General features: G+C 40.3%; 1 protein-coding gene across 16 annotated transcripts in view; it reads left to right on the forward strand.

Moving 5' to 3' along the window:
* The window catches only part of LOC135469212 (trichohyalin-like), an 82,309-nt gene that overhangs the window by 46,817 nt on the left and 9,961 nt on the right, over nucleotides 1-25,531 (forward strand). For 9 of the 16 annotated variants that reach the window (XM_064747767.1, XM_064747775.1, XM_064747773.1 and 6 more), the window contains 16 exons: nucleotides 1,658-1,843; nucleotides 2,620-4,119; nucleotides 4,289-4,351; nucleotides 4,839-4,916; nucleotides 5,213-5,293; nucleotides 5,973-6,053; nucleotides 6,816-7,121; nucleotides 7,946-8,014; nucleotides 9,385-9,483; nucleotides 10,143-10,199; nucleotides 10,877-10,969; nucleotides 19,750-19,870; nucleotides 22,172-22,201; nucleotides 23,367-23,467; nucleotides 24,307-24,350; nucleotides 24,678-24,719. In XM_064747767.1, the coding sequence (XP_064603837.1) occupies nucleotides 1,658-1,843; nucleotides 2,620-4,119; nucleotides 4,289-4,351; nucleotides 4,839-4,916; nucleotides 5,213-5,293; nucleotides 5,973-6,053; nucleotides 6,816-7,121; nucleotides 7,946-8,014; nucleotides 9,385-9,483; nucleotides 10,143-10,199; nucleotides 10,877-10,969; nucleotides 19,750-19,870; nucleotides 22,172-22,201; nucleotides 23,367-23,467; nucleotides 24,307-24,350; nucleotides 24,678-24,719 (2,951 nt within the window). Of the gene's footprint in view, nucleotides 1-1,657; nucleotides 1,844-2,619; nucleotides 4,120-4,288; nucleotides 4,352-4,838; nucleotides 4,917-5,212; nucleotides 5,294-5,972; nucleotides 6,054-6,815; nucleotides 7,122-7,945; nucleotides 8,015-9,384; nucleotides 9,484-10,142; nucleotides 10,200-10,876; nucleotides 10,970-12,204; nucleotides 12,332-19,749; nucleotides 19,871-22,171; nucleotides 22,202-23,366; nucleotides 23,468-24,306; nucleotides 24,351-24,677; nucleotides 24,720-25,531 lie in introns of all 16 variants that reach the window. The other 7 variants (XM_064747770.1, XM_064747772.1, XM_064747776.1 and 4 more) reach the window with 7 other exon arrangements.

Below are 25,531 nucleotides of genomic sequence, written 5' to 3' on the forward strand. Positions count from 1 at the left end.
ATTCTTAATGAGTGCCCCATTGGACATTACTAGACTATTCTTAATGAGTGCCCTATTGGAACATGCACCTCGCCAAGTGTTGTAAATTTTTCCGGGGACTTTAAATGCTCATGCTATTATCTGCATGTGTTAAGGGTGTTCTTAGACTGATAAGTGCACATAGTAACAGTAATAAGTACAAAATCATTTGTCTTGATTATAGCAGATATTGCATGAAACTTTGGGTGAATATATGTGGACAGTGTATAAAAGTCTGTTGTAAAATGTTGACCATAAAGTCCCGTTGCTGTGGAATAATGTAAAAAAAATAAACATTCAAAATGTCAGTGAAAAACCAGATTGCAAGATCCATATGGAAATGACAAACATTTGAAAAATACCTGTAAAACATTGGGAGGAAAGCAGTTGTTTAATGGTGGCTAAGGAAGGCGTTCTGTAAAGATCTGTCATGCAGACTGGATGTTGGGATCTGTTTATAATATTTAGCATATACACAGAGTGTTTTTTATGAGAGATGTGAAACTCTTTACCTGTTTTATCAGGTTAGGTGCTGTAGCTTAAAAAAAAGGAAGGGTGAAAAAAGTCCCCAAAAAATGAATCTTTGTAGATGTGGCTTTGATGAGCTATGATGAGTGACTGAAGATGGCATTCATATTTTAATCTGTGCCGGACTGTCAAGGCAGATGATGATGGGTTGTGTATTGGGAAGGTAGATGTAGCTGGGATTGAGGATAGGTTGTGTATTGGGAAGGTAGATGTAGCTGGGATTGAGGATAGGTTGTGTATTGGGAAGGTAGATGTAGCTGGGATTGAGGATGGGTTGTGTATTGGGAAGGTAGATGTAGCTGGGATTGAGGATAGGTTGTATATTGGGAAGGTAGATGTAGCTGGGATTGAGGATAGGTTGTGTATTGGGAAGGTAGATGTAGCTGGGATTGAGGATGGGTTGTGTATTGGGAAGGTAGATGTAGCTGGGATTGAGGATGGGTTGTGTATTGGGAAGGTAGATGTAGCTGGGATTGAGGATGGGTTGTATATTGGGAAGGTAGATGTAGCTGGGATTGAGGATGGGTTGTGTATTGGGAAGGTAGATGTAGCTGGGATTGAGGATGGGTTGTGTATTGGGAAGGTAGATGTAGCTGGGATTGAGGATGGGTTGTATATTGGGAAGGTAGATGTAGCTGGGATTGAGGATGGGTTGTGTATTGGGAAGGTAGATGTAGCTGGGATTGAGGATGGGTTGTGTATTGGGAAGGTAGATGTAGCTGGGATTGAAGATGGGTTGTGTATTGGGAAGGTAGATGTAGCTGGGATTGAGGATGGGTTGTGTATTGGGAGGGTAGATGTAGCTGCCCATTCTGGCTGTGTAGCGTAACCTAGTGGCTAAAGAACTTTTTTATTCTTTGCTCACCAAGCAATTCTTGATTATTGGCATTTGGATTTTAAATGGTTGTGTTTAATTCCAATGTAATTAATAATTTTATATCTGCATGGTTTGCATGGCCTTGATAATAATATCTTCAGTAATATATTGGGCTTAACAATAAAATGAGGCATTTGAAGCAGAATTTAGAGGTCTACTTTCCACAATACTATGGCAGTGATGGCCATTTGTGGTGTTGATTGCTGACGGAGCTTACGCTTTATGACACCGCAGGCAGAAGAAGCCGCTGCTCGTGAAGCAGAGGAAGCCGCCGAAGCTGAGCGCAGACGCCAGGAACAGGAAGCTGAGGCCGAGCGCAGACGAGAGCAGGAAGAAGCCCGCAGGAAAGCCGAGGAGGAGCGCCGCCAGAAAGAGGAGGAAGAACGTAAAGTCAGAGAGGAAGCTGAAAGAAAGAGAAAGGTACAGGCCGTAGACAGGCTCTTTCAGTCTGGTGGATTCTCTAACCAAATTACCAAACGTTGTTTTCACTATATACTTCAGTGAGAAGGTTCTGATCACTGAAATGTTTCTTTTTGTCTGAATGAGAGGATATTGCTAAGTTTATATACAGAGTCAGATACTAGGCAGAACCTGGTGAAAATCTGCAGGTCATGCTTGACGAAGCAGGCTCAGGTAAGTGACAGTTTGCTGCCTTGAAATATTCACCTAGCATTTTCCTGTCAACTCGAGAAACTTTTACTGCATTTAAATTGATGACTTCTGTATAAAATTTTCTGTAATTGGAAACTGTAGCCAGTTTTGACAGTTGACTTCCTCAGCAGTTCAAACCCACAGTGGAGTTTTTGAGTTGACAGAAGAAGTATTCTGAAGTACCTGAATGAATCACTTAATATACCAAAGCTGTTCATAATAATTTATCCCTGGTGTCTTCCTTTTTATAACTGTTGTGTGTGTAATTTTACCTAATACATTCGTTGATGGTTTGCCAGCTGGATGTTAGTGGAATATGATAGCATGAAGTTTGAAGCAAAAATTCATGTTTGTTGCATTGGTTGTAGTTGTAGTGAAATTATATGTCTCAGCAATTTGGAACTGGAACTTTTGTATTTATGACATAGGAGAGTTGTTCTTTGTTGTGTTTTGGTTCTGTTTCATTAACATTCATTTTATTTTGATGTTGTGGATTGTAAGTTTGCTGCCAGCATGGTCATATTTTTTGTTCGACTTACCACTAGGTTCTGACGATAGATCCTAGTGATCCAATGGCTGGCAGGGCACAGGGCAGACTTGTCCATGCCAGCGTCAGCTTGGACCAGGCCGATGAAGCAGGGGTAGATATGAGGGGCTGGGAACACAGGCGCCAGGAAAGACAAACGGGCGCGCCTCCAGGGGCAGTCAGCTCTGTGGTTCAGAAATGGTTAAACGCAGAATCCAGTACGACCAGTTCTACAGCAGGCATTGCGTCCAGGCGAAGACGCAATTGGAATGAAACAGACATTCAAGAGCCAATCAGATCCAGGGCGCAGAGATGGAACGAAGCTGAGCAGACTCCAGTGCTTCTGAGACCAAGGGCGCGCCGCTCACGCTCGACTCACGAACACGACAACACAGACTTCCGCTCACAGGCCTTGGCGCACTTCCGACAACAGCGTCAACCGGAAGTACAGATGATTTTGAACCCGAAACCTGAACCCGAAGATGAGGTGATTCCCCAACCTGTTCTAGAACCCGAAATGAATGACCGGGAACGCAGGCGAGCAGAACGGCTCAAGAAATGGCGTGGAGAGGGAGAAGTGGACAAAGCCTCGGCACTGAAGGAGAAAGAGTACATTGAAAAACGGCGACGTGAGGAGGAAAAGATTAATGAGGAGGCTCGCAAGTATGCTGCTGAAAAAGTACGAGCAGCCAAGGAAAAGTTTGAACGTGAAACTCAAAACCAAACATCCGACAAACTCAAGGGGCCTCCAGAAAAACTTGGTTTTCTCAATTCTAACCAAAGCAACTTTAATAAATTCAGGCTAGCTGCTGAAGGTCGTTGCGACATGAATGGGTCAGATCATGGGAAAGATGAAAAGGAGACTCGTCAAAGGGTGAGTCGTCTAAACACTGATAGATTAAATATTTATCAAGACACTGAGAAATTAGAAGGTGAGGAAAAGACATCTTCCCTTTTTGAGCGTGACAAAAGTTTAGGGCAAGAACGTTTAAAGCAAAAACGATTTGAGCAAGAGGAGAAAGAAAGGCTAGAACAAGAACGTCAACAGCAAGAACATTTGGAACATTTGAGGATAGAGGAGGGACAACGGTTGGAACAGGAACGTTTGGAACATTTGCGGCTAGAGGAGGAAGAAAGTTTGGAACAGGAACATTTGGAACAACAACATTTGGAACATTTGCGGTTAGAGGAAGAAGAAAGATTGCAACAGGAACATTTGGAACAACAACATTTGCAACATTTGCGGTTAGAGGAAGAAGAAAGATTAGAACAGGAACATTTGGAACAAGAAGGATTGCAACATTTACGGTTAGAAGAGGAAGAAAGATTGGAACAAGAGCTTTTACAAGAAAAACGCATGGAACAAGAGCAGTTGATGCAGAAACGGCAAAGAAAAAGGAGTGCCGATGAGGATAGGCAGCGAAGTGCTGGCAGAACGAGAAGTCAGTGGAATGATAGGCAGGGTCAATCAAAGATTGAAGACAGTGATATTAACACTGGTTTCATCTCATCAAACAAGGTATGTTACATCTTTAAGTCATTGTCATATCTCTATCTCTCTCTGTCTTTTTCCAAAATACTTTGGATTATCATTCATATTACATAAATCCTTTTAGCCACACGCATCTACCATTGAATAAGGTTATCTGTGAGCAAGATTTTGAGGTATTTTTGTTTGCACATTCTAGGCTGTGTCGATAAATAGTAAAGTTGGTGACAGAAAAGCCAAGTTTGAATCTCCAAACACACAGGTAAACTTTTATATGTATGGCGTAATTTCTCGGAACTGCTTTGTTCTAATTAAGTGTTTGAAACATCATCATGCATGGTTTACTACAACGTGGAGATAAATTATTGAAAACTAAATTGCAGATATGAAGTTCTTCATCATTTGCCAAGGGCAAGTTCAAAACTGGTTCTGTAGACTTCCAAAGTGCACATATCCAGTCTTCTTGCTTTGTTACTTTGTTTTTAAGGAGCTAAGGTGTACAAAAACATGCCTGCTTGGAAGCTTATGTTGTTGTTGGATACTTTGAGTAAATATTGGGTGTTGTGCCAGATATGGTAGAGGGAACAGTATCTTGCCAGGGACCTGTATACTTCATTATGAATAGCTGTAGGGGAGTGGCTGAAGCATGTGGAAAATTCACAAATAATGATCTATCATTGCTCCTTTGCCATTCCCACCTTGTTTCTGGTGAAGGACTCTTGCTAAAGCATTCTCCTGACATTTTACAGGAAGATAAGATTGTACAAAAGCCTGAACGACGCATATATGTATATGGTGCTCCAAACCTGAAAAGCCTTCAGGAAAAAGTAAGCCATCTCACCAGATGCTCTGTATAAATGTTCTCTAGCTACATGTACCAACATACAGTGTATCACCAGTTTTACTCTATTATTAATCTCCCAAATATAACTATTCTGGGGATTTCTAAACAAAATATATATTGGCTAATTTCTCTTGACCTTCAAATTTAAAAATTATCAGGTTTTAAGGATTTAGAATTTTCAGTTAATATCATTTATTTAATATACATGAAGCATCACACTATGTAAACTTAAGTTACTATGAAGACTTTTAATCCTGTTCAACTTTGTGTAATTAATAGTTTAGTAAGTCCCAGGCTGATGATTCTCTGACGGCACGGGCAAATCCTGTCAGATCTGTCTCCAAGACAAATGAAATACATGTGAGATATGCTTTATTTCTCTTGTATAAGATTTTTATAAGCAAAATGTGAAAAGTGAATACTGATTTCAATAGGGTGCATTATGACAGTAGGCCTGAACATGTAAGTAATGGACTATACAGCATGACCCATATATACATGTAGCTTGCTGGATATATACCTGGTGAAGGAGGTGAAACATACTGTTGTGGGTAGCTTCAATTTCATTGGAATTATTGGCTTTCTGACTTTAGTTATGTATTTATGTTCCTAAAAGATAATGTCTGCTTTATACTTATAACTGTCAAATGATAATGCACAAAATTACCAGCACTTTTTGACCAGCTTTAACAACATTTCTTCTCAGACTATGAGAACTCGTTTAATTGTGTGGATTGACATATTTAATTTATTGTTTCAAATACTGGAGAAAAAACTGGAGAAGTTGATTAGGTGCAGTAGAGACTAGCTCCAGAATGTGTATTTCAGAAAACATGTAAGAGGAGTTTCCTTACTGTCCCAATGAAGCTATAACCTGTTCTGAAGATACCTGGCACCTTTGTTCAGTGTTGGTCCCATTAGATAGTTGATGGTTTAGTGAACACATACACGTGCTGTAAACACAAGCTCCATGTTCCACAAGTATAAAGATGCGTATTGATGAAATGAATGCAGTATTGTTTGCCTGAATGCTTTCTAGGGAGAACGGAAGCCATGCTATGATGAGAATAGCAACAAGGTTGGAACCAGGTGGAAGTTAGATAATGGAGAAGCCACAAATGTAAGCATGCTGCAGGGGTATTGTTCATCTTGAACTTGTCTGGTCTTTAAAGGTACTTATCATGTGAAATTTAAAGTGTAGGGCTTTGATTTGATAGTCCCAAATGTAGGTGAAGTGCAAATCTTATTGTAATAGTTCTGTTATCTGATTGCTTCCTCTGACCTTGAAATAACCTTGCCACATTAGACTTCTCTTGGCCTCCGTCCAGCCTGATCTGGGGAGTTTTGGGGAGGGTAGTCCCCTGCCTGTCTCTGGCAGTTAGGGCTAATGAGAATGCCTTCCCACTCCCATACAGTCACAGCCATGTGGCAAACATCAAAAAAGTGAGAGAGAAAAAAAATCCTAATTTAAGCTGGCAAAATCTGCATACATGCATGTTACAGAGGCCAGAGCAAAAGCTACCTGCTAGGAGGACTGAACCAGTGCCATGAATAGACGTTGTTTTTCTTGTTGCCGGGTTCCCAGGAGGTTTCTGTGTTGCTAGAATAATACTGTGTGCGATATCACGTTACAACCCGGCCTTAGAAGAAGTCCTCTAGTGAATAGTGTAGTTATCTGGCTCTTCCTATGTTTGGAAGGAAAAGTTTAGGATAATTGAATGTAAAAGTTAGCAATATTTACAGGTGTTGGACTGTTCATAATAAGGGAATAATTAAAATCTTTGATGTCAGTTTACTTGAAGAAAGATACATTAGTGAAGATATAAAGTCCAATATGACCAAACCATATTGTCCAATCTTGTGATGTGGCTTTATTTAATAGCAAGCCTCTGAGCTTATCAAGAACACATCGACATCATCATCATCATCATCATCATCAAGATTCGGTAAAACTGAGACACCTTCAGCTGTTGCCACAAAGGTCAGCACATTCTCCACAACAGTGACATCAAGGGAAGATAGCTCTAAACCTTGGGCTGTTCCACTAGCTGGAAGGACAAAGGACAAAAAGACTGTCTTTGAATCTGATCAAAGAACAAGCGAGACTTCACGGCAAAAGCCAATAGAGTTGAGATTGAACTCTGCAAATACTGTCATGCAGAAGTGGAAAGCTCGTGAAGAAAAAAGTGTAAGCATGTCAGTTTTGATACTTACCTAAAGTGGAAGGAAACAATTGCTGGAGCTGGAGCTGGTATTATTGTAGTTGACCCCCAAAGTTCACATAGTCACGTCTGTACACAGAATAGACACAGAGTTGTAGAAATCTTGCTTTAAAATCATAGTATATTTACATTTATTACAAGACTACATTTATGCTTCAAATGCATGTTCATATTTGTGATTACAGATTACAGTGTGTATATTTAACATACCGTAAATCACGTAGAGTTTAGCTGATCATTTTAAAGTGTATCTCATGATTCCTGGTGTCAAGTTGTGATTGCTGGAAATTGGACACAGCTGGTTGAGGTGGGGGGGGGGGGGGGGGGGAGGGTTTTGGCGGCAGTGAGAGCCTGAGGTGCATGTTAATTGTACATATCTATGAAAAGACCAATGAACACGCTCACACTGCACTGAACATGCACCTGTTACCTCTAGTAGAATCGCTACATAGCTACAGCCAGAATGCACATTTTATGTATGGTGTGCCAAGTGAGTCGTGCCAAAACTTTTTAGTGAGCAATGAAATGTTGGCACTAGTAGGCCTGCCGGCAACTCAAATCAGCTAAACTTTATGGCCAGAAATTTTTGGCTAAACTCTACATGATTTACAGTAAACTTTGGAAGGCCAAATTCAGGACAGCATGTATGGACTTTTCAAAGTGAAATTTATGGCCATTGAATATCCTATCAGTTAATCCCCTTATCACTGGCCTCGTACCACACCCATACCTGGGTATGTGTATAGCCATACTGCGGGGCTGACGGTTGTCTTGTATGGTGTGTGTTTAGGGCATGGTGGCCGGCTCTACCCCTCATCCCCTCTCCTCCAGACAGAGATCACAGAGCGGCTGCACAGACGTAAGCTGGTTCATATATATAAACACCATTCTCACATCATCATGAATTATCGCAGCGTTTTTTTGTCCTGGACGTGCTCAGTAGTGCGGCTCCTGCTAACAAAAACCATTACTACCATAGCATTTACAGCACATCGTGGAGCTGAACATAAATGGTATGGCACATGTTAGTGAAGAACCAGCCCACAGTGCAGCAATGCTAAGGTAATAGGGTCAAACAGACATCTATGTGATGGGCGAATTTATGTTTCACTGGATCAATTTCATCTCAGCTAAATAATGCCATTAAAAAACAAATATTTAGATTTGTTTAGGTTTTGGCATCAGAACTCTCAAGAAGATTTTTGTAAGCCTGAACCATAGGTCTATAATCTGCTGTTACAATTCCTTCTTGATCAAGGAAATTCTTGTATTTGGCCCACTGCTGATGATGTCTATGATTTACATATATTATACACTTGATGTAGTTCCCCTCCTTTGTGAAAGGGTTAGCTCCTCTCCATTTTGTTTATGACTTTTGGTTATGGGTTCAGATCCTTTTCTCACTCTTTCTAAGCTTTTCTTGATCTTAATCTTGCTTTCTCTCTCGGCAGACAGTTTGTCATGAAGCCTTATCTTATGTGGTGACCATGTTTCCCCCGCCCAGCGTTCTGTGTATGACATACCTAAGCAGATTGGGAGGTGATGGTGTGTGCTAGCCTGCTGCATGATTTGCTACTCATGCACATGTGATCTAGCTGGGGTGGGTCAGCACAAACCACTCTGCCAACAACATCAACAAATGCGCTGTAAATCATCATGTCGCTTGTTTTGCAAAAAGCAGTTTTAATGTCAGGGAATTTGTACGTGTTCACAGCTTGCCTAAGGACAAGAACGTAGATGGCTTTGGAAAGAAACCTCTGTGCATAGGTCTGCCGTCAGTGTGGTTTCTGCTTCTGTCGTTATCGCTGCATGTTACTAACTGTAGTAAAACACAGTGTATCTAAACCTAAGTTATGCAAGTGTTAAAAGGGACATGTTGTTTGGTTTGTGCTGTTTTGTGTGTTTTGTACTGCATTTTCCTAAACTCTGCAGTCTGCATGTAAACTATAAAGACCCCTCTATCTCTGACTGCTGTGTTGTCCCCTAACTATGAAGACAGTAGCCAATCACTGTAATATGTTTGGTGTGGAGGTAACATTACAGATGTGAAATCATTTGCAGTGAAATTACAGGCGAATCTTGAAATATGTTTCTTTGTCATTCTTATTTTCCACTTATGTATCTTTTAGCTTGTTGTAAAGTTTGTTTTATTTCAATTTTAGATTTAGTATGTTTAGATATGTTTCTGTTGTTTTCATTCTTTGCATGTGCATGGTTGTGTGTGTAAAGGGAGATAATGCACCATCAGAACGTCGCCTTTCCTCCTCCTCATCAATATCCTCATCTTCCTCATCTACGTGGCGAGACAGGGAAGCCCTCAGGTACAAGGTAAGACAGACTGTTTTAGATGTGCCCTCGGTCAGGTAAGTCAGGTATGTTACTTTCCAAGGCTCTCCCAACTTCTATGGACTTTTTACTTGAAATAGTTAATTGTAGTTTTTGTATTTTTACTTATAAGATACGCATGATTTGTAAATTGAGATTTGAAGTTTATTGATAGAGTGGTAATATATTCAAAATGTCTGATATCTTTATGCTGAGATTACATCTTTGCTATGCTTACATTTGACTCCTGGGTTTTCACAAATGGAATAAATGGAAGGTGATTGTCGTGAAAGCCTGTGGTAAATATACTGCCATGCCTTCAAAACGCATAACGACATAACAACAATGTTGGTACTGGTGGCTTGAACCTGTGTGACTTGTATTCCAAACTCCAGAGGCTCGTTCAGAGTGTAGGTCAACAGGGGGGTCCTCTGAACACACAATATCATGTTGAAAAGTCACTACCAAAAGTGTCATTCGTGTTTACCTGGTGTTAATTACAATATGATTAGCTGAATTCTTGTTGCCTTCCTGGCTTTGATCATGTCTGTCCTGTTTTCTCACCTGACTGTTGTTACACCTGGCCGTTCTCACACCTGGTCGTTGTCATACCTGACTGTTCTCATACCTGGTTGTTGCCCTTTGTCTCCGCTGGTGTTTAGGAGGAAGAGGAAAAGGAAGAACAGGAGCGGCTAGAACGCGAGCGTAAGAAGGAGGAGGTGAGTACACTCTTTGTGCCCTTGTCTCGTTCCTTTACGTTCCAGTGTGCAGAACCATTCTGCATGCTATGATGTTGGATTGCATTTGTCACAGGTTGTCCTTTATGCGAATTGGTCTGGTGTTTTATTCCAATTTTTTCTGTCATATCTCCTCATCAATCACCATGTTGCTGCAGACCCACTTTGTACCATCTTGCTGTCGTTTACACGTCTTTTACTTTTTTTTATTATTTTTTTTCTTGAATTTTTGGCGGATTTGTTTTAAAATAGAGTTGTTAGTTTGTTGGAGGAGAGGCTAAGAAGACTAGAAGCTTTCTGTGAGCTAGCAATCTGTACCTCAGCCCTAGTTACCTACACGGCCTTTGATCTACAGGGAGAGTATATGTCCTTCGCACGCTAGCTAGCTAGCTAAATAGCAACACGCAAGCACTTTAACTAGTTGTGTTCCTTAGCTCGTGCGTCTGTAATGCGGTTATTACGGAGTGCGGGCAGGCTTTATGCGTAGCTCTATGTATCTGCTCCTCTTCTCAAGCGTGTGCTCAGTGGCTGCTGCTGATAGACTAGTAACGATGAGCCGATCAGGGGAGCCAAGTAAAGAGATGAGCAGAATGGCTAAGTCATCTGTCCCCCTTTCTAGTCTCTGTATTTGGCATGCTATGCAATTCTGCTAACTGCAGGCTGCGAGGCGAAAGGAAGAGGAAGAACGAAAGAAGAAAGGCAAGCGGAAGGGTCTCGGTGGCTTATCACCGGAGAAGAAGAAACTGCTCAAGGTAGGGCAGGGAGCAGAGATTTCTCCGCTGAAGAAAAAACATTAACCAGTTCACGGAATTGGAGTTCATGCAAAAGCGGCAGTTCAACTTTCTAAGCGCATTTTGCATGAGACAATGTTAACACGGGAAACGTTTCTTCAAATTTCTCTTTTTTTTTTCATTCTGTATTTTTTATTCTGTCTACGTTTCTTTCTTGTACTAAATTGTACATAACCATTTCATCATTTACAATGCGAGTCGGCTTAAAGCTCCGAGGGCCATGTTAATATGCGGGTCTGACGTCTCTCCTTCCACTGGTACGTCGGCATTGCTAACCTGGCTACTGCGTTCATTTTTTTATGACAACCTAACACAGTTATGGTTTTTTATTCTGTCGAAACAAATTGAACAGAAACCATCCAAAACGGAATTCATTGTTTGAAACTTATGCAAATCATCAAGTTTGGTGTAGTAGCAACAGTCAGTTGGTGGCAGTCGGGGCGACAGCGGGCGTTGATATTACATCATTGCGGATTGATGATTTCCTCTATTTTAAACACCAGCCCAATGGCATGAGCAGGAACTGTTTTAACGAGTCCACCTTTGGTACCGTAGAGAGAGATTTTCACAATATTTGTTTTTTCACATTGAAATGATGGATAGATGTTATGGACCCAATTTTGCTTGAATGTGTAGAAAACTGCTGAACTCTTTGGCTGCGTCATCAAAATAACCAAATCATGGAATCGAAGATCATTGCTTATGTTCTGGTTCGTCGCATGGGACCCCCCCAGTGTTAAACCTGCTGACAACACAGGCTTTGTTCTTTTAACTTTAGTTTAACGGTCAGTGCAATAATTGCTCTGCCCCTTATTTTTGAAAATCACATCTAAATTATAATTTTAGAATAAAAGTCAATTAAATCATTTTAAAGCAGCAGTCATCAGTTTTCTCCATAGTAGTTGGCTCTTTTCTTTTCCTAGCTGAAGCCCATCCCGCATGCCACAGTAGAATGTGCCAGCCAAGGACATCTATTATCAGTCGGTTGGAAATATTCAAGAATTTCCCTAGTTTTCAGATAAACATGTGAACCAAAATTGTCAATTGAACCATTTTTGTCTAAATCACAAATTTTCCTACTTCAGATGTCCTTCATTGTCGAGCTCAGTGTTGAATGTTGCTTGTGTTTTGTGCAGTTTCGTGTGTTTTGTATTAGTGTGAATGCCGCATGGTTTGCCTTGTCTGCCATGTTGTAGACTGATGAAGTAGAACAGACGCTGGAAGAGCTAAGTGATGAAATTGAAGACATGCGTCGAAGGAGACAGGAAATACTTAGTCGGCGTGTTCAGCCATTGCCAGAGGACCTTGAAAACATGACAAATGGTAATCATCTCATATACCTTAAAGTAGCATAAATTAAACAATAAATAAAACTATGTTTTTCTTGTAAATTTTTTTAAAGCATAAACTATTAAAATCAGAATTCATGAATTCTACCTGTGAGAAATTTTATGAAAATTCTGGTCATTGTAAGCAGGACACTCTTTCCTAACAACCTAGACAAGATAATAGCCTTGACCTTGATGAGATGATAGCCTTACACTCTTTCCTGGTGACCTTGACAAGATGTGATAGCCATACACTCTTTCCTAGTGACCTTGACGAGATGTGATAGCCATACACTCTTTCCTAGTGACCTTGACAAGATATGATAGCCATACACTCTTTCCTGGTGACCTTGACGAGATGTGATAGCCATACACTCTTTCCTAACAACCTAGACAAGATAATAGCCTTGACCTTGATGAGATGATAGCCTTACACTCTTTCCTGGTGACCTTGACAAGATGTGATAGCCATACACTCTTTCCTAGTGACCTTGAAGAGATGTGATAGCCATACACTCTTTCCTAGTGACCTTGACAAGATGTGATAGCCTTACACTCTTTCCTAGTGACCTTGACGAGATGTGATAGCCTTACACTCTTTCCTAACAACCTAGACAAGATAACAGCCTAGACCTTGATGAGATGTGATAGCCATACACTCTTTCCTAACAACCTAGACAAGATAATAGCCTAGACCTTGATGAGATGATAGCCTTACACTCTTTCCTGGTGACCTTGACGAGATGTTATAGCCTTACACTCTTTCCTAACAACCTAGACAAGATAATAGCCTAGACCTTGATGAGATGATAGCCTTACACTCTTTCCTGGTGACCATGACAAGATGTGATAGCCATACACTCTTTCCTAACAACCTAGACAAGATAATAGCCTAGACCTTGATGAGATGATAGCCTTACACTCTTTCCTGGTGACCTTGACGGGATGTTATAGCCTTACACTCTTTCCTAGTGACCTTGACGAGATGTTGTAGCTTTACACGCTTTCCTAGTGACCTTGACAAGATGTGATAGCCTTACACTCTTTCCTAGTGACCTTGACGAGATGTGATAGCCTTACACTCTTTCGTATTGACCTTGACGAGATGTGATAGCCTTACACTGTTTCTTACACCCTTGATGAGATGTTAGCCTTACACTGTTTCTTTACAATCTTGACAAGATGTTAGCCTTACATTGTTCCCTGTCGACCTTGACGAGATGTTTGCCTTACACTGTTTTCTGTCCACCTTGACAAGACATTAGCCTTACACTGTTCCCTGTCGACCTTGACAAAACATTAGCCTTACACTGTTCCCTGTCGACCTTGACGAGATGTTAACCTTACACTGTTTCTTTACAACCTTGACAAGACATTAGCCTTACACTGTTTTTTTACAACCTTGACAAGATGTTAGCTTTACACTGTTTCTTTACAACCTTGACAAGATGTTAGCTTTACACTGTTTCTTTACAACCTTGACTAGATGTTTGCCTTACACTGTTTCTTTACAACCTTGACTAGATGTTTGCCTTAAACTGTTTCTTTACAACCTTGATGAGATGTTAGCCTTACACTGTTTCTTTACAACCTTGACAAGATGTTAGCCTTACACTGTTTCCTAATGGTATTACATAGGTAGTGCAGTGTTATGTTATAGATGTTAGCCTTACACTGTTTCCTGTCAACCTTGACAAGACATTAGCCTTACACTGTTTCCTGTCGACCTTGACAAGACATTAGACTTACACTGTTCCCTGTCGACCTTGACAAGACATTAGCCTTACACTCTTCCCTGTCGACCTTGATGAGATGTTTGCCTTACACTGTTTCCTGTCGACCTTGATGGGATGTTAGCCTTACACTGTTTTCTGTCGACCTTGACGAGATGTTAACCTTACACTGTTTCCTGTCGACCTTGACGAGATGTTACCATTACACTGTTTTCTGTCGACCTTGACTACCTTGACGAGATGTTAGCCTTACACTGTTTTCTGTCGACCTTGAGGAGATGTTACCCGTACACTGTTTTCTGTCGACCTTGACTACCTTGACGAGATGTTAGCCTTACACTGTTTTCTGTCAACCTTGACAACCCTGACGAGATGTTAGCCTTACACTGTTTCCTGTTGACCTTGACGAGATGTTACCCTTACACTCTTTCCTATTGATTGTGACGAGATATTAGCCTTACACTGTTTCCTGTCGACCTTGATGAGATGTTAGCCTTAAACTGCTTTCTGTCGACCTGGACGAGATGTTAGCCTTACACCTTTTGTGAGCTCGATCCCCACTAAACATGTGAAAGTTTAACAATAAGTTATGTCAGGTGTGTGTGGGAAATGATGTGATAGATTTGACATCTAAGATGCAGGTGCCAGTATTCAGTCAAGGTTAGAGTTTGAGTATGCTGGGATAACTCATGTTACAATGGGTATTTGTGATGCCATAGTTATTTTGGGTTAGCTCCCGTCCTGGACATTTGTGTGTCTGTAGTTATGCTGGGATAACTCATGTTACAATGGGTATTTGTGATGCCATAGTCATTTTGGGTTGGCTCCTGTCCTGGACATTTGTGTGTCTGTAGTTATGCTGGGATAACTCATGTTACAATGGGTATTTGTGATGCCATAGTCATTTTGGGTTGGCTCCTGTCCTGGACATTTGTGTGTCTGTAGTTATGCTGGGATAACTCATGTTACCATGGGTATTTGTGATGCCATAGTCATTTTGGGTTAGCTCCCGTCATGGACATTTGTGTGTCTGTAGTTATGCTGGGATAACTCCTGTTGCCATGGGTATTTGTGATGCCATAATCATTTTGGGTTAGCTCCCGTCATGGACATTTGTGTGTCTGTAGTTATGCTGGGATAACTCATGTTACAATGGGTATTTGTGATGCCATAGTCATTTTGGGTTAGCTCCCGTCATGGACATTTGTGTGTCTGTAGTTATGCTGGGATAACTCATGTTACAATGGGTATTTGTGATGCCATAGTCATTTTGGGTTGGCTCCTGTCCTGGACATTTGTGTGTCTGTAGTTATGCTGGGATAACTCATGTTACAATGGGTATTTGTGATGCCATAGTCATTTTGGGTTGGCTCCTGTCCTGGACATTTGTGTGTCTGTAGTTATGCTGGGATAACTCCTGTTACCATGGGTATTTGTGATGCCATAGTCATTTTGGGTTAGCTCCCGTCATGGACATTTGTGTGTCTGTAGTTATGCAGGGATAACTCCTGTTGCCATGGGTATTTGTGATGCCATAATCATTTTGGGTTGGCTCCCGTCATGGACATTTGTATGTCTGTAGTTATGCAGGGATAACTCCTGTTGCCATGGGTATTTGTGATGCCATAATCATTTTGGGTTAGCTCCCGTCATGGACATTTGTGTGTCTGTAGTTATGCTGGGATAACTCATGTTACCATGGGTATTTGTGATGCCATAGTCATTTTGGGTTAGCTCCCGTCATGGACATTTGTATGTCTGTAGTTATGCTGGGATAACTCATGTTACCATGGGTATTTGTGATGCCATAGTCATTTTTGGTTAGCTTCCGTCATGGACATTTGTGTGTCTGTAGTTATGCTGGGATAACTCATGTTGCCATGGGTATTTGTGATGCCATAATCATTTTGGGTTGGCTCCCGTCATGGACATTTGTGTGTCTGTAGTTATGCTGGGATAACTCATGTTAAAATGGGTATTTGTGATGCCATAGTCATTTTTGGTTAGCTTCCGTCATGGACATTTGTGTGTCTGTAGTTATGCTGGGATAATTCATGTTGCCATGGGTATTTGTGATGCCATAATCATTTTGGGTTAGCTCCCGTCATGGACATTTGTGTGTCTGTAGTTATGCTGGGATAACTCATGTTACAATGGGTATTTGTGATGCCATAGTTATTTTGGGTTAGCTCCCGTCATGGACATTTGTGTGTCTGTAGTTATGCTGGGATAACTCATGTTACAATGGGTATTTGTGATGCCATAGTCATTTTGGGTTGGCTCCTGTCCTGGACATTTGTGTGTCTGTAGTTATGCTGGGATAACTCATGTTACAATGGGTATTTGTGATGCCATAGTCATTTTGGGTTGGCTCCTGTCCTGGACATTTGTGTGTCTGTAGTTATGCTGGGATAACTCCTGTTACCATGGGTATTTGTGATGCCATAGTCATTTTGGGTTAGCTCCCGTCATGGACATTTGTGTGTCTGTAGTTATGCAGGGATAACTCCTGTTGCCATGGGTATTTGTGATGCCATAGTCATTTTGGGTTGGCTCCCGTCATGGACATTTGTGTGTCTGTAGTTATGCTGGGATAACTCATGTTACCATGGGTATTTGTGTGTCTGCAGTTATGCTGGGATAACTCATGTTGCCATGGGTATTTGTGATGCCATAGTCATTTTGGGTTAGCTCCTGTCATGGACATTTGTGTGTCTCCAGTTATGCTGGGATAACTCATGTTACAATGGGTATTTGTGATGCCATAGTCATTTTGGGTTGGCTCCCGTCATAGACATTTGTGTGTCTGTAGTTATGCTGGGATAACTCATGTTGCCATGGGTATTTGTGATGCCATAGTCATTTTGGGTTAGCTCTCGTCATGGACATTTGTGTGTCTGTAGTTATGCAGAGATAACTCATGTTACCATGGGTATTTGTGATGCCATAGTCATTTTGGGTTAGCTCCCGTCATGGACATTTATGTGTCTGCAGTTATGCTGGGATAACTCATGTTACCATGGGTATTTGTGATGCCATAATCATTTTGGGTTAGCTCCCGTCATGGACATTTGTATGTCTGTAGTTATGCTGGGATAACTCATGTTACCATGGGTATTTGTGATGCAAGTCATTTTGGGTTGGCTCCCGTCATGGACATTTGTGTGTCTGTAGTTATGCAGGGATAACTCCTGTTGCCATGGGTATTTGTGATGTCGTAGTCATTTTGGGTTAGCTCCCGTCATGGACATTTGTATGTCTGTAGTTATGCTGGGATAACTCATGTTACCATGGGTATTTGTGATGCAAGTCATTTTGGGTTGGCTCCCGTCATGGACATTTGTGTGTCTGTAGTTATGCTGGGATAACTCATGTTACCATGGGTATTTGTGATGCAAGTCATTTTGGGTTGGCTCCCGTCATGGACATTTGTGTGTCTGTAGTTATGCTGGGATAACTCATGTTGCCATGGGTATTTGTGATGCCATAGTTATTTTGGGTTGGCTCCCGTCCTGGACATTTGTGTGTCTGTAGTTATGCTGGGATAAGTGATGTTAGCATGGGTTTTGTGATGCCATATTCTTTTTTTTGTTGGCTCCTGTCATGGACATTTGTATGTCTGTAGTTATACTGGGATAACTCATGTTACAATGGGTAATTGTGATGCAAGTCATTTTGGGTTGGCTCCCGTCATGGACATTTGTGTTGCTGTAGCTATGCATGGATAACTCCTGTTGCCATGGGTATTTGTGATGCCATAGTCATTTTGGGTTGGCTCCCGTCATGGACATTTGTGTGTCTGTAGCTATGCTGGGATAACTCCTGTTGCCATGGGTAATTGTGATGCCATATTCATTTTGGGTTGGCTCCTGTCATGGACATTTGTGTGTCTGTAGTTATGCAGGGATAACTCATGTCACCACATGTATTTGTGTTGCCGTAGTTAAGCAGGGATAACTCATCTTACCACAGGTATTTGTGTTTTCCTAGTTATGCAGGGATAACTCATGTCACCACATGTATTTGTGTTGTCCTAGTTATGCAGGGATAACTCATGTCACCACATGTATTTGTGTTGCCGTAGTTAAGCAGGGATAACCCATCTCACCACGGGTATTTGTGTTGCCCTAGTTATGCAGGGATAACTCATGTCACCACAGGTATTTGTGTTGTCCTAGTTATGCAGGGATAACTCATGTCACCACAGGTATTTGTGATGTCGTAGTCGTGTTGGGATAGTTTACATCATGGATGTTGGTGATGCCATTGGCATAGTTTGATAGCTGGTGAATGTCATGGTGCCATAGCTGGGAGGGGTATTTGTAAAGTTGTAGGTTTTGTTGTCCTGGATATTGTGTATGCCATAGTCATGGTGAAAACGCTGTTGTCATGGGCATTTGTGTTGTTATAGTTCATGATTGATTCATGATGTCACTGGTAAAGTTGTCATGGATATATTTGAATCAGCCATAGGATAGTGTTAAGAGACATGAGTTTTGTGATCTTCTTTCCATTTTGCAATCGCTGATGTATGAATGGGCATTTGTTGGGTTCTAGTCAGTTATGGTAGCCTTATGTCTTGGTCATGTTGAATTGCCTTTTGTTTGAACAGATTCGTTAATGAAATATTTGAAACAATAATGAGGCCGTGCACATGTTGTTGTAGCCATATGGTCGTAGCCATATTTTGTTAGTCACTTGTGATGCGATTCATGTTTTTGTCACCTTGATTGCCGGGGAAGATAAATAGTTTAGAATTTGCAACATCATTGGGGTAACTGATGATAATCAGACCTGAACATTTGCCCTTAGTGCCAGATCATAGACAAGTCAACTTGTAAAGATGTGTAATATTTCAGCCCATTGTCCAGGAAGTCTTTTATTTTTGTTTTTTGTTCACATAGGCTTTTTTTTTCTGCATATGTGACTATTGTTTCATGAAAAGCATTTAGCGTATAAATTTCATCTTTTCATCTCTGAAGATAGCTTTGGCTGCAGTAAGAAATGCATGCATATTACAGAGAATGATAACAAAGATTAAGGCGAGAACTGGTGACAGAAAAAGGTTAAGGTGACAAATGGACCTGAGGAAACATGGAATGATTGGTTGAGAAAAAGCAGTTACATTGCTGGTGGAAACTAGCACAGATAGTTTAACAAATGTTAGACGTTGATACAGTAGAAGTGTGTGTCGTGTATTTTGTAATGAGAGGAGTCTTCTGTATTAACAGTGTGGGTTATGCTAGAAATTAACCTTATGACGTGGAATTGTGCAGTTTGAGTTTGCTTCATAAAGTATTTGTTCAAAACTCAGATTCTCCGGAATTTGTGTCTTGAATATATTGCATGTTTTGTATTTCTTTTAATTGAAGTTGATTTTTTTAAAGGTAAAGTTTCAACAATTTCTGAAAATTATTATTGATTTAATGTACTGGTAATCACATATCTTGTGTAAAAACTATTATTTGTTACATTAGTTCTGAATATTTGTAAACTACATGTACATGGATATGTGTTATTTTGAGCTGGATATTTACGGGTTTACCATTTAGAGAGATCCCTGAAGACATGGACCAGTTTTCTTTAAGCAGAATAGCTCTTGTCATTTGTTTTTGCTTGCCAATACTCACTTTTGGCCTTGAATCCAATTGGTCAGCTTTCCAGCGCTTTCTGTTTCTAGAAATTAATCATGCAAAAAGCGGCTGAAGATCTGAGAAATGAAGCCATTAAAAAGGCTGAGGAGAGAGAAAAATACATCAATGAGAGGGTGGAGGCCATTAACACAGAGGGGCTAAGGCAAGGTAGGCAGCGTCAGGCAGCATGGGCGTAGCGTTGTGGCTCCCCCTGGTGGCCCATAATCGAGTGGTCGTCTGCTGTAGAAACTCCTAGATCCCAGGATACTCTGTGTGATGACTCTCAGTCATGTGATCTTCTGTTGACATTTTCTGTACATGTGATTTCGTACTTTTCATTAAATTTGCTTTTGAGTATGATCTAAATTGCAATATTTAGATGTTTATTTTGGTTGTTTATTAGAATTCACAGCAATTCTGTTTTTAGTTCCCTTTTTGTGTTTTGCCTTTTTTCACCTTGCTTGGTTGTGTGTTTTAGAATCATTTGGTTGTTCACTCTCTCCCCATTTATTGTATTTTATTACAAGTTGATCAATGGAAACTGTTTATGCACATCCTCTGGCTGATTGGCAGCTTTGTGTATGGGAATCTACATGTTAGCATGGCCCTGAATTTGTCAGTTACAGTGTGATCAGGAGCAGTCCACATTTCCCCCTGGCTTTTTGCTCAGCACAGTTTCCTCACAGTTAATCATGACAAGCACCTGAGGTGTGGCTTGGCACAGCACTATCTCTGGTACAACATACTGTATAATGTACACAATAAGTCCAGTGGTGACATAAAACCCCTGAGAACATGGCCTGCAGTTTTATGGGCACAAGACTCACTCAGATTCAGACTCTCATAAATTCTGCATTTAAGTAAATTTTTTGCTTGAGATTGTGGTTAGAATGACTATTGATTTTTGTAAACCAACTTAAACAATAAGATGTTTGATGGGAAAAAATACTTCTGATTTATATAAACATAAACTTTACACTTACATTTGACTAAGAGATTGGGTGGGAGAACAACTTGTGATTTCTGTATTCCAACTTACATTTGAATAAGAGATTGGATGGGAGAACAACTTGTGATTTCTGTATTCCAACTTACATTTGACTAAGAGATTGGGTGGGAGAACAACTTGTGATTTCTGTATTCCAACTCACATTTGGCTAAGATATTGGGTGGGAGAACAAGTTGTGATTTCTGTATTCCAACTCACCTTTGACTAAGGTTGGGTGGGAGAACAAGTTGTGATTTTTGTATTTCAACTTACATTTGACTAAAAGGTTGGGTGGGAGATCGAGTTGTGATTTTTGTATTCCAACTTACAATTTTTGATTTTGAGCTTATTTAATTATTTAATAGTGCTGATTGTTTAACACAAATTCCATCTGCAGGCCTGTATTCAGGTGTTCAAATTTGCTGCGTTAAGCAGTTTCAAAGGAAATTAGTGAATGACAACGTATTCCTATTGTCTGCCTGTATAACTTAATATTTACTCTGCATAGATGCAGTATAATGACCAGACACTAGGATTTTGCGCGCAGGCTTTGGAATGACCCAGAATGGAAATATTATTGGCCTTGTCTATGTAGAGGTTAAGCCTTTAAAAATTGTTCTCTTGGAGTGATTGGAATTGTTAATGAAGAAGCGTTTTATTGTGAATGGTCATAGTTATTTGCACGTGTATACCTGTGTAGCCAAGCTTCCTGCTCCCCATAATACAACGTGGTGAGGGTACTGTGCTCTCCGGTGACACCAGTCCTGTTTCTCAGGGCTTTATTCAGCTGTCAGTGATGGATTAGGACTGTTAGAAATGTACCTCACCTGTAGTTAGACAGAGCCCTATTTGAAACATTAGACAGGTGTGTATTCCTCAAAGCCTATGTATTTGTATATGTACCTTGATGAGCAATAAATTTAGTGAAGACGTTTGTGGTCAGTTTAGTAGTGTTAAAGTGGCCATTGCTGATGAGATAGAATTTTCAATAGAAAATACAAAAGTATTTCTGGTAGGTTACTAACTGCAGATCTTTTTTTGAGCTGGAAGAATTTATTTGCTTAACATTGGACAAGTGCATGTTAATAGATGTTATCTAATTTCTGTTGAGAAATATTTCTATTGATGATTTTGAAAAAGTACAGTAAAGAATTATTTTAATGGCTTTTTTACAATGTGGGAAGTTATAGCATCAGAAAATGTCCACGGTGTACAGTAATACTTGATCTGGATGAAAAGTAGTCCTACCATTTGATTCTTTTCAACAGAGATGTTTACAGTGGTCCAAATGATTGGACTTCAGTATGAAGTAAACTGTACCCCAGACATTTTGTTTTCCACATAAACTATGTTGTACATGTACTTAGCACAGTTTTTTAAAAGATGAGGAAAAGATAAATTCAACATTTGACATTATCTGGTGTATTGTATATGTTCTTGCTGACATTTTTATGTACCTTTTATACTCTATTCCATGACAGCCCTGGCTGGTGGCCAAAACATGCCCAAAGGTACATTGGTTACTGTGAGAAAACCAGCTTTACATGTCTATGTTGTCAGTGTACAACCTGCCTGAATGTATGTCTGTCCAGTTGTCTGTCTGTGTGCGTTTGAGAAATGGATAATGGTTAACTTTAGGGCAATGTTGTAATGTTAGTTAAGCTTTAAAAAATGATACTAAATTAAGTATGGCAGAAAAATGTAACCCAGAATGATATAGATGCCCTTTAGTTTCCTTGGATGAGTAAGATTAAGTTTGGAGGAATAGATTACATGTATATGTAAATGTTGGAGATGATTTAAATTAGTGCCTGAACCAAAGAAACAACCCATTGTTGTAGTGCGTAGCAATGTATGTAGGCTGCATTAGCCTGACATGGCCATATGGAGATGTGGTAAGAAATAGGATCATGGCAGGAATGAAAGTATAAGGGTTGGATTACATGTATGGGCCAACACTGCACTGTTATGGGCAAGTCTGAAACCTGACAAAGATTAGTCAAAGGCCTATAATGGGTGGTAATGGATGAAACTGCAGATGTAGACATCAGGGAAAGCTTCCTGTTAATTGATCGTGGAGAAGACAGTAGTTCTGTCTATACATCAGACAACAGCAACATATTTTAGCTGATGGCTTTGCAACATGCTAGTGCCATATGGCAACGTGTACTGAGGTGATATTACAACATGCCTCACTGGCACATCTGTATACACTGTACCATATTACAAGCATGCTGATTTGAAACCGCTCACTTTCTATATATCACATTCTTGTCAAAGTGCAAAACCTGTCCTGTAGACTTCTACTAAGTAGAAGTAGTGTTTCCTACCTTAACCAAGATCAACAGCCTGGACAAAATGATAGAGTTATGACAAGTTTAAGGTATAAGTAGTATAAAGGAGACATGTACAACAGTCTGCCTTCAGTATCAGGCAGTAACAAAGATCATTTTCAAATGTAATGCTTGTCAGTTTTGTAACCTGAACAACTAAAGTTTCCAGGTAATGAGAGACAGTATCAGAATAGTTCTGTACCAATCCAGATACTGGTTAACAGTGCTGTAGGAATAGCTCCACGTTGCTGAAATAGTGCAGAGGCTGGATATTAGCTTACTTGAGAAAGCCAGTGTGTACAGTGTGTAATCTATCTTCTGCCTCCTTGTGCCCCATGAACAGCTGAACTGAATAAATTAGTGAAGGACCTTCATCAGAAGGTGGCTAACCTAGAAGAAGAAGTGTACGACTGGGAAGTCAAGATTCGCAAACAAGACTATGAGGTGAGTCTTTGCTATAAGCTTTCTAACCAGCAGTTTGTACAGATCCAGACAGCTATTTCCTGCTGTAACCTATCCAACAAGCACTTTGTCAGACATCCATTTCCTGCCGTGAACTGTCCAACCAGCACTTTGTACAGATCTAGACAACCATTTCCTGCTCATAAGCTGTCCAACAAGCACTTTGTCAGACATCCATTTCCTGCCGTGAACTGTCCAACAAGCAGTTTGTACAGATCTAGACAACCATTTCCTGCTCATAAGCTGTCCAACAAGCACTTTGTCAGACATCCATTTCCTGCCGTGAACTGTCCAACAAGCACTTTGTACAGATCTAGACAACCATTTCCTGCTCATAAGCTGTCCAACAAGCACTTTGTCAGACATCCATTTCCTGCCATGAACTGTCCAACAAGCACTTTGTACAGATCTAGACAACCATTTCCTGCTCATAAGCTGTTCAACAAGCACTTTGTCAGACATCCATTTCCTGCCGTGAACTGTCCAACAAGCACTTTGTACAGATCTAGACAACCATTTCCTGCTCATAAGCTGTACAGACAAGCATTTCCAGCCTTCAGCTGTCCAACCAGTACTTTGTACAGATTCAGACAACCATTTTTTTTCATAAGCTGTCCAACCAACACTTTGTACAGATTCAAACAGTCATTTCCTGCCCTAAGCTGTCCAATCAGTGCTAATTGGTACAGATTCAGATAACCATTTTCCGTCAGTACTTGGGACAGATTCCAATTATGAGTATGTGCTAAAACCTTGGCCAAACAGTACTAAGGATTCCTTTAGCATTATGTGCTAAACATGTCTTTCTTTTTCACTTTCAGATCAACGAATTAACTCTTAAAGTAAATGATATGAAAGGAAAATTGTAAGTCAATTTTACTTCATTTTTTGTTTTTTGTTTTTTTGTCGTTTCTCTTATTCAACAAAGTATACATGTATTTGGTAGCGTAAGATATTGGTGAATGTGAGGTTATTGGTTATTGATTGGCCTTGGAGCAGATGTAACAATACCCTGTCCAGGTATATAGATCAGATGGTCTGCGCAAAGCTCTTCTCTACATTACATTAACTATAAACTTACATATACATGTATTTGTTACCATTGATGACTGTTACCAGTGCTGACTGTAACATTGATGACCATTACGAATGTTGACTGTAACATGGATGTGATCTTGTTTATACTTTATAGTGTTAAGCCAGTTCTCAGGAAAGTTTCAAAGACGGAGGCCAAGTAAGTAAATCTATCATCACATAATGTTTGGAATGTAGGAATTTAGGAAAAGCATGAATCCTTTTTGTGTTTAAGATGTAGAAAGTTTAATAAAGTTTCTATGTTCAAATCTGTGGATACATTTTTTGTGCTGAGGGTCAATTTTGTGTAAGAGGGTCAGTCATTGGCCAAGCTGTTCAGACCTGCGCCATTGATCAACAAAACATGCTTGAACCAGCTGTTGATCAAAATGTGGCCTTACGTCAGGAGGTTTGTGCAGGGCCTGGTGAAGGGTGCTGGTGTCACCTGAGCACTGATTGGTTGCCTCCTCCCACACAAGTGAACCAATCAAATCAATCAAACATTAGTAAGATGAGCTGTTGTATGTAGTAGTTACATTTTCTGTCTCACCATCTGTGATGTGATGTCTTTCTGTCTTGCAATCTCTCTGACTGTGATCATGTCATCATGTGATGTTCTGTTTTACATTTCAAACATGTAAAGATACAAACTTGGGTGAGTGAGCTTTTTTAAACCAGTTGCTGTGAATTTGTGCACCAATACAGTGGGGTTATCTTTATCCCATAGTGGCACTGTCGTTGCTTACTACGGCCAGAGTTTTTCTCTAAACAAAACAGAACTTTCTCAGACAATGCAGACAGTTGTAGTTTGAATTGTGTCTTGATTTGTATAAAATATCATCATTTGTTCCAACCCATATCTTTGGCCATGGTATAGCAGGGATGGTTGCAGTAAGACTTCTGGCTAACAGAACATATAGTGAAGTTAGTGCTGTCTGAACATTGACTGTGTCTAGCTCGGTTGTCATTAAC

Source organism: Liolophura sinensis, chromosome 6 (genome assembly GCF_032854445.1).
Source record: "Liolophura sinensis isolate JHLJ2023 chromosome 6, CUHK_Ljap_v2, whole genome shotgun sequence".
Lineage (NCBI taxonomy): Eukaryota > Metazoa > Mollusca > Polyplacophora > Chitonida > Chitonidae > Liolophura > Liolophura sinensis.